This window comes from Lactuca serriola, chromosome 3, assembly GCF_051521515.1.
Source record: "Lactuca serriola cultivar US96UC23 chromosome 3, Lser_US96UC23_V15, whole genome shotgun sequence".
Classification (NCBI taxonomy): domain Eukaryota; kingdom Viridiplantae; phylum Streptophyta; class Magnoliopsida; order Asterales; family Asteraceae; genus Lactuca; species Lactuca serriola.
Genome location: NC_136410.1, coordinates 68,207,304 through 68,223,774, shown reverse-complemented (window position 1 = coordinate 68,223,774; position 16,471 = coordinate 68,207,304). Strand labels below are relative to the sequence as shown.

The 16,471-nt window shown below is 34.4% G+C and overlaps 1 protein-coding gene across 1 annotated transcript; it reads right to left on the bottom strand.

The window, feature by feature from the left end:
* Positions 1 to 2,580: 2,580 nt before the first annotated feature.
* Positions 2,581 to 9,139, bottom strand: LOC145092540 (Actin cross-linking protein). Its single transcript, XM_079030486.1, has 3 exons — positions 8,450 to 9,139; positions 3,407 to 4,099; positions 2,581 to 3,312 (listed from the first exon to the last, which is right to left on the bottom strand). The coding sequence occupies exons 1-3, from the start codon at positions 9,065 to 9,067 to the stop codon at positions 2,989 to 2,991; spliced, it is 1,635 nt and encodes a 544-aa protein (XP_078886612.1). The 5' UTR covers positions 9,068 to 9,139; the 3' UTR covers positions 2,581 to 2,988.
* Between the last annotated feature and the right edge of the window lie 7,332 nt (positions 9,140 to 16,471).

The window sequence follows — 16,471 nt, the reverse complement described above, 5'->3', positions numbered from 1 at the left end:
AAGTTTTTTTGTTTGAATTAAATTGTTAAAAGAAAAGTAGTGTGACATGCTTGATGGCCACTCCTTGTATGTGGCAAAAAAAACCATGAATTTGTCGAGTTTGTGCTAGGGAAAAAATATGATAAGATTGACACCACATGCTCTAGTTTTATATGCGAGACCAAGGTTGTTAAAATCTCAATTTTGATCTTAAGATCTTACGATTTTAAATCCTATAAGTGAAACGATTCCAATCACACTATGATCTCGATCTCACATCTTTAGTTTTATGATATATAGAGTATCAAAAATTTATATATTCAACTTGAAATCAAGCGGCACAACATGCAAAAGTCTTGTAAAACATCACCATTTTATCAATTCATCTTGAATCAAGGAGAACACACTCGTAAGTCGTAATAATCCCTTTGTGATCTTATGTATTTAGTTGTACATGATCAAAATGATTTTTTTAATAATTAAGTTGCTTTCTTCTTAATTTTTATAGTTTGTAACAACAAAAAGTTTTTGGTAATATATTAGACAAAATTGCAAAACTGGTCCCTGTGGTATGCATTTTTTTGGGGTTTTAGTCCAAACCTCGACTTTTTTGGATTGATGGTCCTTTTGACCATGTTTGCTTGTGGTTTTGGTCCCTTGGAAAACTGAAAAGACTAAAATGCCCTTTCTGATATATTTTTTGTATTTTTTTGTTTAATTTAAAAGAAAAAGAAAATAAATAACTAATTTGGGTCTCTCTCTCTCTCTCTCTCTCTCTCTCTCTCATCACACTAAACCCAAATATCCACCCACTTTTATAGCAAATCTCGATCCCTCTAGTTTGTATCTCACCGGCCGAAGGAAAAGACCGACCAACTTGACACCGACCACCACCTCCCTCCGCCCTCTTCTGTCGAGTCACTCCAGCAATCACCGATGCCACTTTTTCCCTCCTTTGTCTCCGCCAGTAGAAGACCAAACAAAAGCATCAGAGGCTACCGGAGCTCCTCCCTCCGCCACCCACTGCCTCTTTCCCATCGAGAAACACCACCACCACCAACGATGGTGTTGCTGTTGCTGGGACCACCATGAAACCACCTCCCTCCTTGTTTTTTTCTGTTGATTGGAGCAACCCATTGGTAATCGTATTGCTTTTTTGAGAGATGAAGATTGGTAGAGAGACCGGGACAAATCAATTGAAACTTATCCTCCTTCAATCACCCGAACTTGTCGGAAAATAAAATGATTATGGATAATCGATTGAAGCTTCTCTATTATTTCTCAATCATAATCATCAAACCATTTGAATCCACATCTGCAACGTCTGTATTTAACCTAAATCAGAATCGTATCTCTCTGTCGATCAAACGCCTCAAATCTCTAACATTTTTCTTCAATTTCACTTCGTCGGCGGCCGACCTCCTTCTTCCAACTTAAGCAGCTGCTAGTATCTGCTCTATTGTAATCTATTTTAGATTTTCTGCATTCATCTTTGTGAGCATATGTATGTATGAACTGATTTCATAATCCAAATTATGATTCTGCCAAATTTCTAAACGTGTTTTCGATTTCTGACTTGATTTCCACCGTATCTCTATCTAGTTCGATTTTAGAAAACCTAATTCAACTTAGTTTGACGAGTTTTGGTGTGTGTTCAATCTCGGGTGTAGTAAATCGTGTTTGTTGCTACAATACAAGAGGCTTCAACTAGTTCATGAATTAACTATTGGAATCGAATTCTGCACTTAAGATTGATGAAGTTACATAAACCCAAACAAACTCGAAGAACAAGAAGCAAGGATTTTACATAAACCCAAACAAAATCGCTCCAGCTGTTTTTGAAATTTGAAAATAAAGACTTCAAATCTTCTGTTTTAATTTCCCCTTGGATCTGCTCATCCGTTTCCAGCTATCGGGATTACTTTTTCTCTCTAGGAGCACCAGGGAGTCGTCCCCTTCTACCAGCACCATGAAAGCAACTTCCTACAATTTCTTGCTCACTTGTGCAGGTAACGGAGAGTGCTAAATATGGTGGGTTGGTGGCTGGTCGGAGGTGATGAACAATGGTGGTTGGCCGAAGATATCAACGGATCTTTGGGAAGGAAAGACGGTGAGAGAGAGAGAGAGAGAGAGAGAGAGACTTTAATTTTTTTTAAATTAGTTAAATGAATAAATGAGTATTTAGATTTTAAGAAAAATGAAACAAATGAAAAATAAATGAAAAGTAAATAACCCAAGGGTATTACAGTCATTTCACTATTCAGAGGGACCAAAAATACAATGAAATTAGTTCAAAAGGACCACCAATCCAAAAAAGTCATGATTTTGACTAAAACCCCCAAAAATTACATACCACAGGGGCCATTTTTGCAATTTTATCAATATATTATTGTAAAACGATCTTACATAAGATCTTACATAAGTTTTTGGTAATATATTATTGTAAAACGATCTTACATAAGATCTCGATTTTGTCAACCTTGTGCTAGACAAAAAAAAAAGTATATAACTTGGGGGCTATATTCCAATTAAAAAGACAATGATTTAGGAGATTTCGAGGCGTTCAACATCCATCCATCCAAAAATTTCGATCAAAATTCATTGATAAAAAAAAAGACACATCTCATTGCATAACTTCAAATGTTCACTTACAACAAGCCATCTATGGTTACAAATAGGTGGCCACTTGTACAACTTAAAAGTTAAAGCCCACTTATTTCTTTCAGACACCTGAGAACCAGATCTAAATGTGGATTTCAAACTCAGAAACTTCAGTTTCAACCTACAACCTTCATAAGATTATTCTTGTTATATATATTAAACCCTGAAAAACCCTCTTTTTGAGAACTCTATACAACATACTACTATCATCATCATCATCATCTTCCTCACACACTCACAGACATCTCAACCAATTCCAATCAAATTCATTGTAAATAACCTGTTAGAGACTCACAACAAATTTGATTGGTTTATTGTTGTATTCAGTCGGAAACTTGAGGAACAAATTCAACGCCTTAAGCGAAGTCGTTTCTCTTTCTCACCTTGGAATGGATTTTGAACGACGACAACTTTCATGGTGGCGTTGTTAGGAGGAAGCTGCAATTGAAGTGGGTAAAGCTTACCATCTAATGGACTTTGAGAACACACTGTTATGTTGTGTAGTCGTGTCTCTTGCTCCAATGTCCGAGTCAACTCGTTCACTTCTTTCCCTTTGAAACTGATGCAAAACCCTTGTGTGTTTTCGTTCTCCTCGGTTTCACCCAAATCCTCGGAGATCACATGGTAGTATATCGCTCGCCCTTCTTCTCTCTTCAATGGCCAATCAATCGTCTGAAGAAAAATTGAAATTAGATACTCAGATGATCTGAATTTAAGTTAGGAACGTAATTTTGTTATCAATTTATCACATCGACCTTATACATACCTCTTGATTCCAGAATGATGTGGATTTTGACCAGATTGTTGACGGCGAGTTGGGTTCAGAGGAAGGAATGGGATCGGAATGAGGAACGACCTGCGTCGTCGACGATGTCGGCGCCGGCAACTGGAGTGGGACATCGACGATTTCGATTTGCCAGTTGATCCAACCCTGAGTGGCACTCCGGTGAGGGATGTCATGCGTGACTGAATTCCTCCACGGCGGAAGTCCGCCGTTAGCACGCAAGTAATGTCCGTATCTGGTTTTGAGCTTCACTTGTTTCCCATGCCCCATGGGCTCCCACTCCACCGACGAGTCAAGGCGGTTGGGAACCGTCTGGAGGACTTTTTTCCCGGTCATTCCGAGCAGGAAATGGTGGTTGGAAGCTGTTAGGTATTTGTCATAGCATGATTTCAGGCGAATAATGGTGACGTTGTCGGGAGTATTGCTGACGAACTCGATGGTCCAGATGTTGTTGTGGGCGGTGGCGCTGCGGTTTTGGGAAACGGATTCCTGGTCGTCGTCGGCGTGGAGGAACTTGCCGTGGTGGCTTCTTAGCCGGACTGCTTTGGCGTTGCGGAGGAGATCCATTATGGATGGTCCGGAATATTCCTGTTCTTGTTTTTGTTGTTGTTGTTGCATCAACTGCCTCGGTTTGATCAACTTAATGGAGAAGTTCAATCGGAAATGTGGAAGTTTCTGTGAAGAACAATGCAAAATCAAGATATATTATAGGTGATAAAATTGGGTATTCGTCACTGTCATCCTACTTGATTAAAGCTTCACTGTGTGTGTAAATGGCGACGCGTATTAGAAACGGAAATCATGACGTGTGTCGATCGCAGGGTTGATCACCAATAAGATTATGATGTTATACAAAAATAATACAATCTTCTCAAATAAAAGGTTTTTTTCCACTATCAAACTCCCATTCATTTATTTTGTTTTGTTGGTAGTTATTTTAAATTAATTTTTATTTTGGATGTAATTTTATGGTTTTTTTATTTTATTAAATTTATAGTTTTCCTATTTTATTAAATTTCATATGATATTTAAATTTAATAATAAATGCATATCAATTTCATTAATGTATTTTCCTTATAACTTCAAAATTTTAAAATAAAATCTCATTAATTTGCTTTGATTATTTTATCTAAATGATTTGTTTAAATTTAAAAGAGAAAAAAAAACACTTTAATTTTAGTAATTCAATATTTTTCTCATTTTTCTTATAAATTCAAATTTCTCAAATGTTTATACATATTTAATTGTTTTAAATACACTCATGTAATATATGGGGCTCACACCTAGTTTAAACAATATTATAAGTTTGTTTATTTTTTACCAGGTGTGAGACCCGTGTACTACACAGGTTTATTAAAAATAAAAATTTAATATTAATATTTAAATATTAAATATTTTATAAAATAACACTTTAGATAACATAATGTAATCTTTTGGAACATTTATAAAAAAATAAAATACTTTAGAACATTTATGAGACTTTATTATCAAATTAATAAAATGATTCTCTTTCCTTATAAAGCTTATTAGAAATTTATGGAATTTTATTTTAAAAAAATAGAAATTCCCAAAACATAACAAGTAGAAAATAATAATTCTAAAATTCTCATAAAATTACATGTGCCAAAATTTTTGAAAATTTGACAAATGGCAAAAAAAAAAAATTCATTTACTAGAGGGATTAGAAAATATTAATGAGTCACATTTCATATGTATTTCATATGTTATGAGTACAAAAATAGGGGTAAATAAGTAAATTGGTTTCTATTTAAGTTAGAATTAGGAGTTCCAAATAAGTTAGAAGAAATAATTTTATTTAAACCAATAAACATTTTTGTTTTCGTTCCACTAAACACTAACAATGACAAACTTACAATAAACTAATAAACAACCCCAAACATTGTTTTGTATTTTTTATACATAAAATGTTGTGCAACTTTTTCGAACTATAAAAAGTAGACTTTTTCTCGGATTTTCAATTAGATTCCCTCGTCGTTGGAAACGGAAACGGAAACGCAACGAATAAACCGACTCACAGCCTTTGCACTGACCGATGTGGAATATATGTTTTTTAAATAAAATATAATAGCTTCCTATATGTTTTAAAAAAACACCTTCAATATATTTAAATGAACAGAATCGTCCTTCAACTATTAATACATTTTGTTCTACCCCCTTTACTCAGACTTTAACTTCTCGAAATCGGAACATCTTTTTTTCACAATATACCAAAACATCAAAGATATTTCTTTGCATTTGATAATGTGTAATTTGTTTTAAATTATTAATTCTTACAATTTTATCATTTAGTATTTTATAACAATGACAACATAAATTAATTTGTTTTAAATTATTAATTCTTACTTTTTAATATATAACCGTGATTTTTTTTTTTTCATTTTTTTTGTGTCGACAAGATAGTATATTAAAAGAACCTTCATATTTATTTATAGTTATTTTTTAGTATTAAAATTTGGTGTGTCTTTTAGTAGTTCTAACTTCTTAGGTATTTTGAATTAGATTCTCATTAGATTTTGAATGATTGAAAACATTTCTCGTGATACAAGAATCTAATAAATAAAGTTAAAATCATCAAAAAAATATTCTTTGTTGTACCAAATTCAGGATTTTTATGATTAGACAAAACCTTAACAAAAATTTAACCATATCCCATTTAAATAATGATTTAAATAATGATATGTATCATATTAGTATCCTAAAATATCATTAAATGTTATACATGTCACAATTTCATTGGATAAAAGATATATAAAAACGAAAAATAAGAGGATATTTAATTCTGTGAATCAAATTGTGGTATGACACGTTATTAAGTGGATACAAAAATTAGTGATCATTGATCTCTTCTATATAAAAATATAATATTTTTAAAACATCTAAGACAAAACATTAATTAATTTATGACTCTAACCAAACTATCACCCAATTAACTTATTAAAATTCGACGGCCAATATTCATACCAAGATAATACTTGTTGTGACACTATTCAATAATAATAAAATGACATGAATACCCCTACTCTAATCCAAGTTGGCCTCTTGGAGAAAAAGCATAGCCGCAAATAGTGTTGTCATATTTAAAAGTAGAGCATTTTTAGAGATGTGGATTTTACTTGTCCACTAACGATAAAATGACAGATTTACCCTCCACCATTTGCATTTGGAATTTGACATCTTAGTGGCCAATATCTCAGTGTCCACTGTCCACACACATTGGGTGGTCCATTAGTTTCCCATCCACATCTTTTGTGCTTTTGCACTTTTAATCTTACGTTATTTTTGTTAAAATAGTTTTATAACACTCGACTCATTTTACTAGTTTTTATTAAAAAGAATTGCTTATATGATATTATGATTATTAGAAAAAAGACCATCATCATTGACATTTAATTATAAGTGTAGTTTTTTATGATATCTTTGACAAATTACACACCTTATTTTATTTGCTTAGATACTACGGGACTTATATATAATTTAAAAATTCCTTAACTCAATATATAAATTATTTAGTCAACCAAAAAAAAAAGGGTAACTTATTTACTTAGTAAACCAAAGGTCGCATGTATACTTGTGGGGTTGGCTTTTCGATCACTTTTTTAGGTTTATTATAATTTTGTTGTTTTTTTTAGAGTCAAAATATAATATTATAGTAGTATATTAGAGTAAACGATTTTTCTATTCATAATATTTAAAGTTATTGCAATTGAATGATTACAAATTGTATTGTAATAAATACCAAACCTAGTTTTGTAATTACACTACAAGTATGGCAGTTAAAGAAAACTTAAATAGCTTTCTTTTGATCAATTTTTTTAAGGTGACATTATTAATATGTATCTTATTTTACTATTTATGTTTCATTAAATAAAAACATTTCCTATTCTAGCTACCACAAGTTTTGTACCATTTAGAAAATAATCACACATATACTGGTTGTTATAATTATAAATTAATATTTTTATGTCGACTAAGGTAAAAAAAAAACATTTACTATTATTATATCGAATAGACAAATATGCAAGTTATTAAATTCAAAACAAGTAGTTTATCTTCTTTAATAAATGAAGGTTTTTTTTGCCACTTATGCACTCTTATTCATTTTGCAACATGTCATTTTGTGATTATTTTGAATTAATTTTTATTCCATATGTAATTTTGTGGTTTTCCTATTTTATTAAATTTCATATGATATTTAAATTTAATAATAAATGCATATTAATTTCATTAATTGACTTTCCTTGTAATTTCAAAATTTTAAAATAAAATCTCATTAATTTGCTTTGATTATTTTATCTAAATGATTTGTTTAAATTTAAAAGAGAAAAAACATTTTACTTTTAGTAATTCAATATGTTTCTTATTTTTCTTATAAATTCAAAATTTTCAAATGTTTATACATATTTAATTGTTTTAAATACACTCATGTAATACATGAGGCTCACACCTAGTTCGGAATAAAGATAAATGATTATCCTTCTTAATAAATTAAGGTTTTTTTTGCCACATGTCAATGTCTCATGAGTTTTAACACTTGTTATTTTGTGATATTTTTGAAATAAATATTATCCACTTGTCAATTTTTGATTTGTTTCAATTTTTAAAATTAAAATTATATACCTATACATGTAAAATATTAAATATCATATACATGATATTAAATTGCAATAAATACATTTCTAATTTTTTTTATTTTACAGTTATATATTAAAAAGTATTTTTTATTTACACTTTTAATTTTTTTCAAAATCAATCACACCTAGTTTGCACCCATAAATGAATTACGTTTTAACCATGTATAGCATTTGAAATTTTGTTATAAATTAACTATATTATACTTATAAAATATATTTTAATTTCTAAATTACTATCAATTTCTTACTAATTTTCATAACGAAAATACAAGATGATGATTAATGAATGAATAGCCACAAAAATAATATCTAACAGTTATTGCCAAAATAAATGAATAAAAAATCTGTAAAAAGTAAGAAGAAGAAAACGTACTCTCATCAGTGATAGGGCATGATGATGATGGTGCCGACGATAGAATCTGGGAGATTGGACCGGTATCGGCGATCCGAGCTCCAGGCCGGAAAGTTCATCGGCGACCGCTGAAACATAAGGAACAATCGATAGATGATTATTATTATCCTCTTCTTCATCCTCCGTTACATCTACAGCCTCCACATCCCATAATATCCAATTATTCGCTGAACTCGTAAAACTTCCGTCATGCGACACGGTGTTCCTCCACGGCGGCACCGCTCCGTTGGCCCTCAAATACGTTCCGGCGAACGACTTCAGCTTGAACTGAAACCCGTCCCTCACCGGCTGCCACTCAATCGCTAGATCTCTGGTGTTGTTCGTCAACGATTGGACGACTTTGTTTCCCGTCGTGCCGAAGAAGAAAGGCGTATTGGTCGCCGTTAAGTAACGACCGTAACAGCTCTTAAGACGGATGACATGATCGTTTGATTCGACGTGCTCCACCAGCCACCGTGCAGCACGTGTTGAGCCGGAGCTGCGGCTTTGACGGACGGTTTCGAGGTCGTCGCCGGCGACGAGATATTTGTCGAGATGGCTTTTCAGTCTAACAGCCACTGCTTTTTCGAAGAATTCCATTTTGATCGAGAGAGAGAGAGAGAGAGAGAGAGAGAGAGAGAGAGAAAAAAGAAGAAGTAACAATTTTATTTTCACAATAGATATTCTTGGCTTTATATGGCTTTATATAAAACAAATTAGCGTAAATTACAAAAACCACCCTCGAGTATTATAAAACTACAATAACAAACATAAAAAAGAAGTTGTTCCCTTTGCTTATTTTCGTCTCTTACGTTGATTCCATTACACTAATTATAACACGTGTTAATGTCCTTGTCACGTGCCTTGGTTTGAAAAGCTAAAATTTAATCTATTTTATATATATATATATATATATATATATATATATATATATATATATATATATATATATATATATATATATATATATATATCATGATGCTTTACTGATTTTCATTTGTCAACAACTCAAATTATACTTTGGTTTGGAATGTGAATATATGATACACTTCATGCTGCATCACTTTAGGGAATGTGCAAACCTGTGGTACATTTCATGCTGCTTCATTGATATACATTTGTCATGTGTATCAGTGTATTTATAAGGTTTGTATTTGTAGTTACTTATAAAAAACTAGTCCAAGACTAATGTTTTACACTTCTCTTATAAAGCAAATTATAATATAATTTGATGCTTACGTCAAAAAATAACTTAAATACATATATAAAGTCCATTAATTTACAGAAAACATCTCTACGAGTTTTTCGAGAGAAATCAATATTTACACTTTAATATATATTTCTAATGAAAGTAAATACCTTATTGAAAGTGGTAGATGATTTGGATGGAAAACTCAAATAGATTTATAGGCCTAACATATATGAATGTTGTTTCCTTTATATGATTATGGTTGATCATGAGGAGGATTCATTTTCGCAAATTTGGCTTCGTACTCATCCTTAGGATGTTAATTGTATTTTTCCCAAAATAATAGTTTCTGATAGACATGAGCTCGTGTTTCAAGAGAAATGAAATGGTGTTTGTGTCTAGTGCATCTAGAATCTCTCTTAGACTAAATAAATGGGCTTTTTAAAAGAAAATAATTAAAGTAATGGACTAAATTGTAGTCTTTTATGTTTACATATATTATCTATGATTATGGATTTTTTTTATCAATAATTATGAAATTTGTATTTATACACTATATATGCAAATATAATTATGGCCCCTGAAAATATTGGGTCTTGAGTCTTGACATGAGGTGTTGCTCACCTAAATAACTAAATTATTCAAAGGCATGTAAGAATATGTCCGCCAAGTTACTACAATTGGAAAGGGATTCCATTCGTCTTTGGAAAGGGATCCCGTGATTAAGAAGTGCAAGTACCTATCCGTCTTTTGTTTTTTTCTCGCATAACCTACCATATGAAATCTTATCACAAAATCATAATGCATCCGATGCACAACATTGTTATTTTATAGAAACCTAAACCTAGGACTTGAAATAAAAAAATCTAAAATGATTAAAATCTTATCACAATAATCAACATGCTCGACAATGCTCTTTGTGTTGGTTGATGCGATAAAAGTATTGGCACCAATATTGGCCAAACTTTCACGATGACATATGTGTTTGCTTTGGTGCTTGGAAAGCTTCATGTTGAAAGAGTGATGTTTAAATAACGATTAAGTGGGTTTTAATCATTTAAAAATACAACATAAGATAGTTGATAAAGAATAACTATTCACTTATTATAGACGCAAACAATTATTACAACAAAACTTCATTAAATAAAACTGTTGAGTTGTAGAGTCTAATCTTCAAATCTCATTGTCATTACGGAGACCAAGCATGGAGTATGATGTTCGAGCATTTCATAGAACAATAATCCAAGGATTTGAGCGAAGCTTCGACAACAAATTTCCATGTATTATTGTAACCCTACTGCTTAAAGTGCATCATTGATTATCAATAAAATCTTTTTCTAGTTTGCATGTAGATGTAACTTGATTTCTCTGATCAAGTGAACCACCTTAAATCCTTATGTTATTATTTCTTTAGCATCTTCATTATTGTGATTATGTTTGTCGAAATCCTCAATCCTAACAAAAACGTAATCTACACTTATATATATATATATATATATATATATATATACAGAGAGAGAGAGAGAGAGAAAGAGTTAGGTTCAAATATTTTTATTATTTATTGTGTGCTTGTAGGATTGATTCTGGACCAATCATTTTAGTTATTTTAAGAAAGTAATTACTGCATATTAAATGTTAAAGTTCTAATTAATGCTCATTATATCTTTAACATCTAATATGCATTAATTACTTTCTTAAAATAACTAAAATGATTGGTCCAGAATCAATCCTACATGCACATATTAGATAGTTAGAACAATATAACATAACCCTATATATATATATATATATATATATATATATATGAGAATTCCTTCAAATCTGGGATTAATAGACATAAAAGTTTAAACAAAATAAGATAAGACTTGATGATATGATAAAGATAAATCGTGAATCGTTATCATCCTTATTACTCCCCTTTAAGCTGGAGTGTGGAGATCGCAAGCACCAAGCTTGCTTAACAGAAAATGAAGTTGTTTATCGTTGAGAGGTTCAATGAAGATGTTTGAAACCTTGTCGTTAGTGTGAATGCACAAAGGCTTTATTTCCTGCAATTCAACTCGTTCATGGACAAAATAACAATCAATTTCAACATGCTTTGTCCGCTCATGGTGAAAGGTCTAGTATGCCCAAGAGTCATATTAAAGTGATATTGCTAATTAACATGTAATGCCCGTAGATCTTGGCTAGTCAATTTAGAGATAATAGGGGTCGAAAACGACTTTTCGACAAAAGATTATTTAGAATAAATAATCTTAACCAAGTTGTAGTACATGTTACAAGGGTTCCGTACATATAAAAAACGTCGAAGTCTGAGTTATAATGAAGAAGCTATGACTCGTCGTAGTTTCGCGACGGAACCGGCATAGAGCAATATTCAGCCTTAGAGATCTGAACGAAAGCCATAAAATTCGTTAAATCGAGAGCCTCCATAAAAAGAACGCCCAAATCTGACTTCGTATGAGGAAGTTATGATTTTTCGAAGTTTCGGCTTAGCAGTGTACAGCCCGAAATTCGAATATTAGATCTAGCAGTTCTTAGCCAACACAACCTAAACAAGAATCGAAGATCTCGTTATTTGTAGCGTAACAATAAAAAGACAGATGAAAACGGACGTCGGATGAAAAAGTTATGAATTTTTAACGGACCAATCCTGTCCCGGCCTGTTAATAATATAACTTTTAAAATAAAGTCAAAATTAGCCAACAGAGTCTAAAAGAAAATTGTGGAGTACGTTCCCGCCTACGCGTGTATATAAAGAACGTCAAAAACGGAGCTCGTATGCGAAAGATACGAATTTTTAAAGTTTGTAGTCGAATTTACAAAGCCCGGTGAGGAGCTGGTGACGTAGCAGCATTTGGGCCACCCATCGCTGATGAAGAAATGTGCTTCGGATCACGCCATGTAGCCCTCGCTATTACGCCCCACGTCCGAGGTTGGTACGCCCAACGTACCTTCGCTTCTTATCCTTCCGAGTCTGAGTGCGAGCCAACTGTATGCGAGCTGGCACCCTTATTCGATCTACGCTCAGCTTAGCCAAGGATTACGCCCAGCGTAGTCCGAGGCCTCGCAGGCTATAAAAGGGGGCCGAAAGTTCTGAGTTTTTCATACCATTCTCCTTCTCTCTCTAAACTACTTTCTCTCTCTATAGGTTTTAACCCCCCCCCCCCTTAAACCCTAGGGAACCTCCCTAGCACCCGAAGGAAGCCCCGAGGCTCCCAGAGTCTCGAGAAAAAAGGTCTTTCGGTTCGGACACACTGCTCCAAGCAAAGCCCGTTTTTTTTTAAAATCCGTTGTAAGTGAGCTACGCCTATGAAGTTTTTAATATAGCTTTTAAATAATTATAGTAATGTTATTAGGTCCTTAAAATAATTATTTGGGCTACTATTATGAGTTATATAGAGTGTTGTTTAACGCTTATATAATAATAATAATAGCTAGACTATTAATTAGTCGCGGTTAACGTAGACTAAACCCTAGTGGTATTGATACTAGGTTTTGTTGAGGTAAAATTGTCTTGAGATAACGAAGTGCTGTCCTAGTACCGAGTCACCACCTAATCAGGTGAGTGCATAGTTACTTTCATCTTACACATAGATATGAAGTATTTTATATAAACTACGTGCTATGTGTGCATATTATCTGAGTACTTGCTGACTATGCTGGATGAACGATTTTATACACGTTTTAAATGATTTAAACTGTATATGTATTTAGATCTACGAAAATGTTGGGGTAAAACGTGGATAGATGTAATAGATGAAATATGAGTTGAATGATGAGTTGAGAGGTGATATACACCATGAGATGACGGTGAGAGGCGAACGATGTGATAAGCCTTTCCCAAATGATGGCCCCGTCATTCAGCAAAGTATGGATGACAACCACGGACGATTCTAGACAGTCCAGTGGAACACTAGCAGACTCGCAACCTGTAGGTGTTGTGAACGATGTGTTCACCGGTGTAGTCTAAAAACCCATTGACATGTATTACGAGTGGATTCTCGGAAAGGATACTGTCGATAAATGAGATAACCCTGGCAGCTGCGCCTAAAGGACAATACTGGCAGATGCGCCTCGTAGAGAATGTCACAATTTTGGCAGCTGCGTCTAAGTGAAAGAACTAGCAGATGTGCTTGACAGATGTGTCATTGACAACAATGGAATTCGTACCTATTCCTTAGGATAATCCTTAGGAATGAATGAACAAGAAATAGCTGATTCTTAAGGTAGATCCTTAATAATAAAGAAGATAATGGGGATGGGTAATTGGGTTAACTGTTTGATGATTAAACATAATAATTATATTATTGTGGGTTGAAAACCCTATGTACTCACTAGGTTTCCCAACCTGACCCACTCAGTTTATTTGTATCACATGTGTCGATATGAAGTAACATTACACTGAGAGATTAAGGAGATATAAATCACCAGTGTAAATGAATGTAAGTTCTGTTTATGCTTATATTTCTGTATTGACGATGACATCCCAAATGTTTTAAAATGAATAAAATACATTTCTTCAGAAATGCTTTGATAACATATTTATCGTGTTTTTCTGGGAACAAATTCCACAACATTTTTTTTTAAAAGAGGTACTCTGATTTTCAAAAAGCATAAACCCAATCGGTCTTTTCTGGCCATGAAAATGGGGATGTCACAGTTGGTATCAGAGCATTAGTTTAAGCGAACTAGGAATATGGATTTATTTCTAGACTTAAACTTAGAATGTTAAGCGATGATCGTGAGGAGTGGGTCTAATAAAATTTAGGTAGTACACCTGAATAGACACAAGCACTAGCTAATTTAGGGAAAATGCCTAAAATGCTCTTATGTGCTATATGCCATTATTTGTTCGGATCTATGGTCTGTTGCCGACCGGATCTGGAAACCTTATGTGTTTAGGATTCTAAATGTACGACTACGATATTAGAACTAGCATGTAAACGTTTCGCGGTGATAAGGATGATTTAAAACGTCAATCCTAAATTAAGATCTAGATTCACCTTATTCGGTGTATAGATCAAAATGGCAAGAATACGCAGTGGAGCTGGGAATGCAAATGGGAATAGGAATCAACCCCTGGTGATTCAGAAATACCTGTTGTAGTAGAAGATGTACCCGAGCCAATCACCATGGCTGGAGTATAAGCCGTGATTCGGGCTATGTTAGTTGAACAAAGGGAAGAAATGAAGCATATATTGAATAGGGACGAACCTACCATACCCGTTGAGCAACCGGAGCTGATTCCCGAGCAATCGGAGGAAGGGAACTATAGCCGCCAAGTGAGTCAAGTTGGGACTCAAGGAGAATGAAGGAATGGCCCGGAAAAGGGAAACGACAAGGATGGGCGAATGTATAAGAATTTCTTGGGTGCCAAGCCACCAAGTCTTTCTGGAAGCCTGAAGCCGGTTGCAATTATGGATTGGATCTCCGAGATGGAGATGGTGTTTGAAAGCTGCAGTTGTAGCAAGAAACAGAAGACTGTCTTCGCAGTAAGACAGCTGAAAACTAGAATCTTGAGCTGGTGGAAACTATTGGCAAATACGATGCCATGAGGAGAAGCCCTAAGGATGTCATGGGAAGAGTTCTTGGAACAGTTGAAAATGCAGTACTGCTCAGAGATAGATCTCATAGACCTAAACAACGAGTTTCAGAACCTGAAGAAAGGGAAGATGAGTGTTGATGAGTATGCCACCGCATTCACCGAGAGGATAAAGCTATTTACCTACTTGGTTCCTACTAGGCTCTCCAAGATTGATAGGTTTGCTAATGGACTGCCCACAGACTTTGGCCCAATGGTCAAAATGGCAACTACCTTGAAAACAGCTGTTAGAGCAGCTAAGAATGTAGAGACCCAGATAAGAGAAATGGGTCTAGAAAAAGACAAGGTAGGAGAAAAGAGGAAGTGTAGCACCTGGTTCCTGGTACGTAAATCTTATTTGAGTATTTCTCTTCTTTTAGCCTTGGACTCGGCGGGTCACAGGTCCGACTCGCCGAGAAAATGCGGGACCCGGGACACGTTTAAGTTGTCGACTCGGCGAGTCCATATCCTGGACACGGCGAGTCACAGCTGTTGGATGAAACCCAAAGTTTCAGGGGTTTGCACCCTATTTAAACAACATATCCGCCCCAACCTCGCCCCCATTCACCCTCAGAGCCCTGTATCTCTCTCTAGCCGTGCTACCTTGTGAGTTTGAAGTGTTTTTGTGGTATTCTTGAAGTTTTTGATGGAAAAAGAAGAGGGAATCAAGAAGAGGAGAAGGAGGCCAAGCATCTCTATGTCATTCCAACGTTTCCCCTAAGGTATAGCTCGTTACCCCTCTGTTTTTAAGCTTATTGTCCCTTATAGCTCCATTAAAGTCCTTTTTGAGCCATTTCCAAGATTGTGTATGCTTGAGGGTTCATAATAAGTTGATTGGCCTCTAGATCTAGGCAAGATTGAGCTCCAGGAGCTCAGATCTGTTAGCTTTATGGACCCATGTTGCTTGTTCACCCTAGATCTACCCTTTCGAGGCATTTTGAACCCTAAAATCCATATTGGTGAATATCTACACGTAAAGTTGGAAACTTTACGTGTGATTCGTGTCCTAGAAGTCCATATCTGTGAATGGCATGGACTGGAATCGAGCAAATCTGTGTATTTAGTGGGTGCATGGCAACGACTCGGCGAGTCGTTCATGTGACTCGACGAGTCTGTTCGCGAGTCTCTGAGTTTGTCCCCTTTTCGTAGTGTTGAGTGAGCAGTGAGTCATGGGGTGTGACTCAGTGAGTCGGAAGCTGAACTCATCTATGGAGGTACTCGGCGAGTCAAT

Bases quoted from the DNA above. Each gene is read 5' to 3' on its own strand.
- LOC145092540 (XM_079030486.1), bottom strand. From the start codon at position 9,067: ATGGAATTCTTCGAAAAAGCAGTGGCTGTTAGACTGAAAAGCCATCTC. The intron at 4,100-8,449 runs GTACGTTTTCTT...TGTTCTTCACAG, and splicing joins ATGCCCTATCACTGATGAGA to AAACTTCCACATTTCCGATT. The intron at 3,313-3,406 runs GTATGTATAAGG...ATTTTTCTTCAG, and splicing joins CATCATTCTGGAATCAAGAG to ACGATTGATTGGCCATTGAA.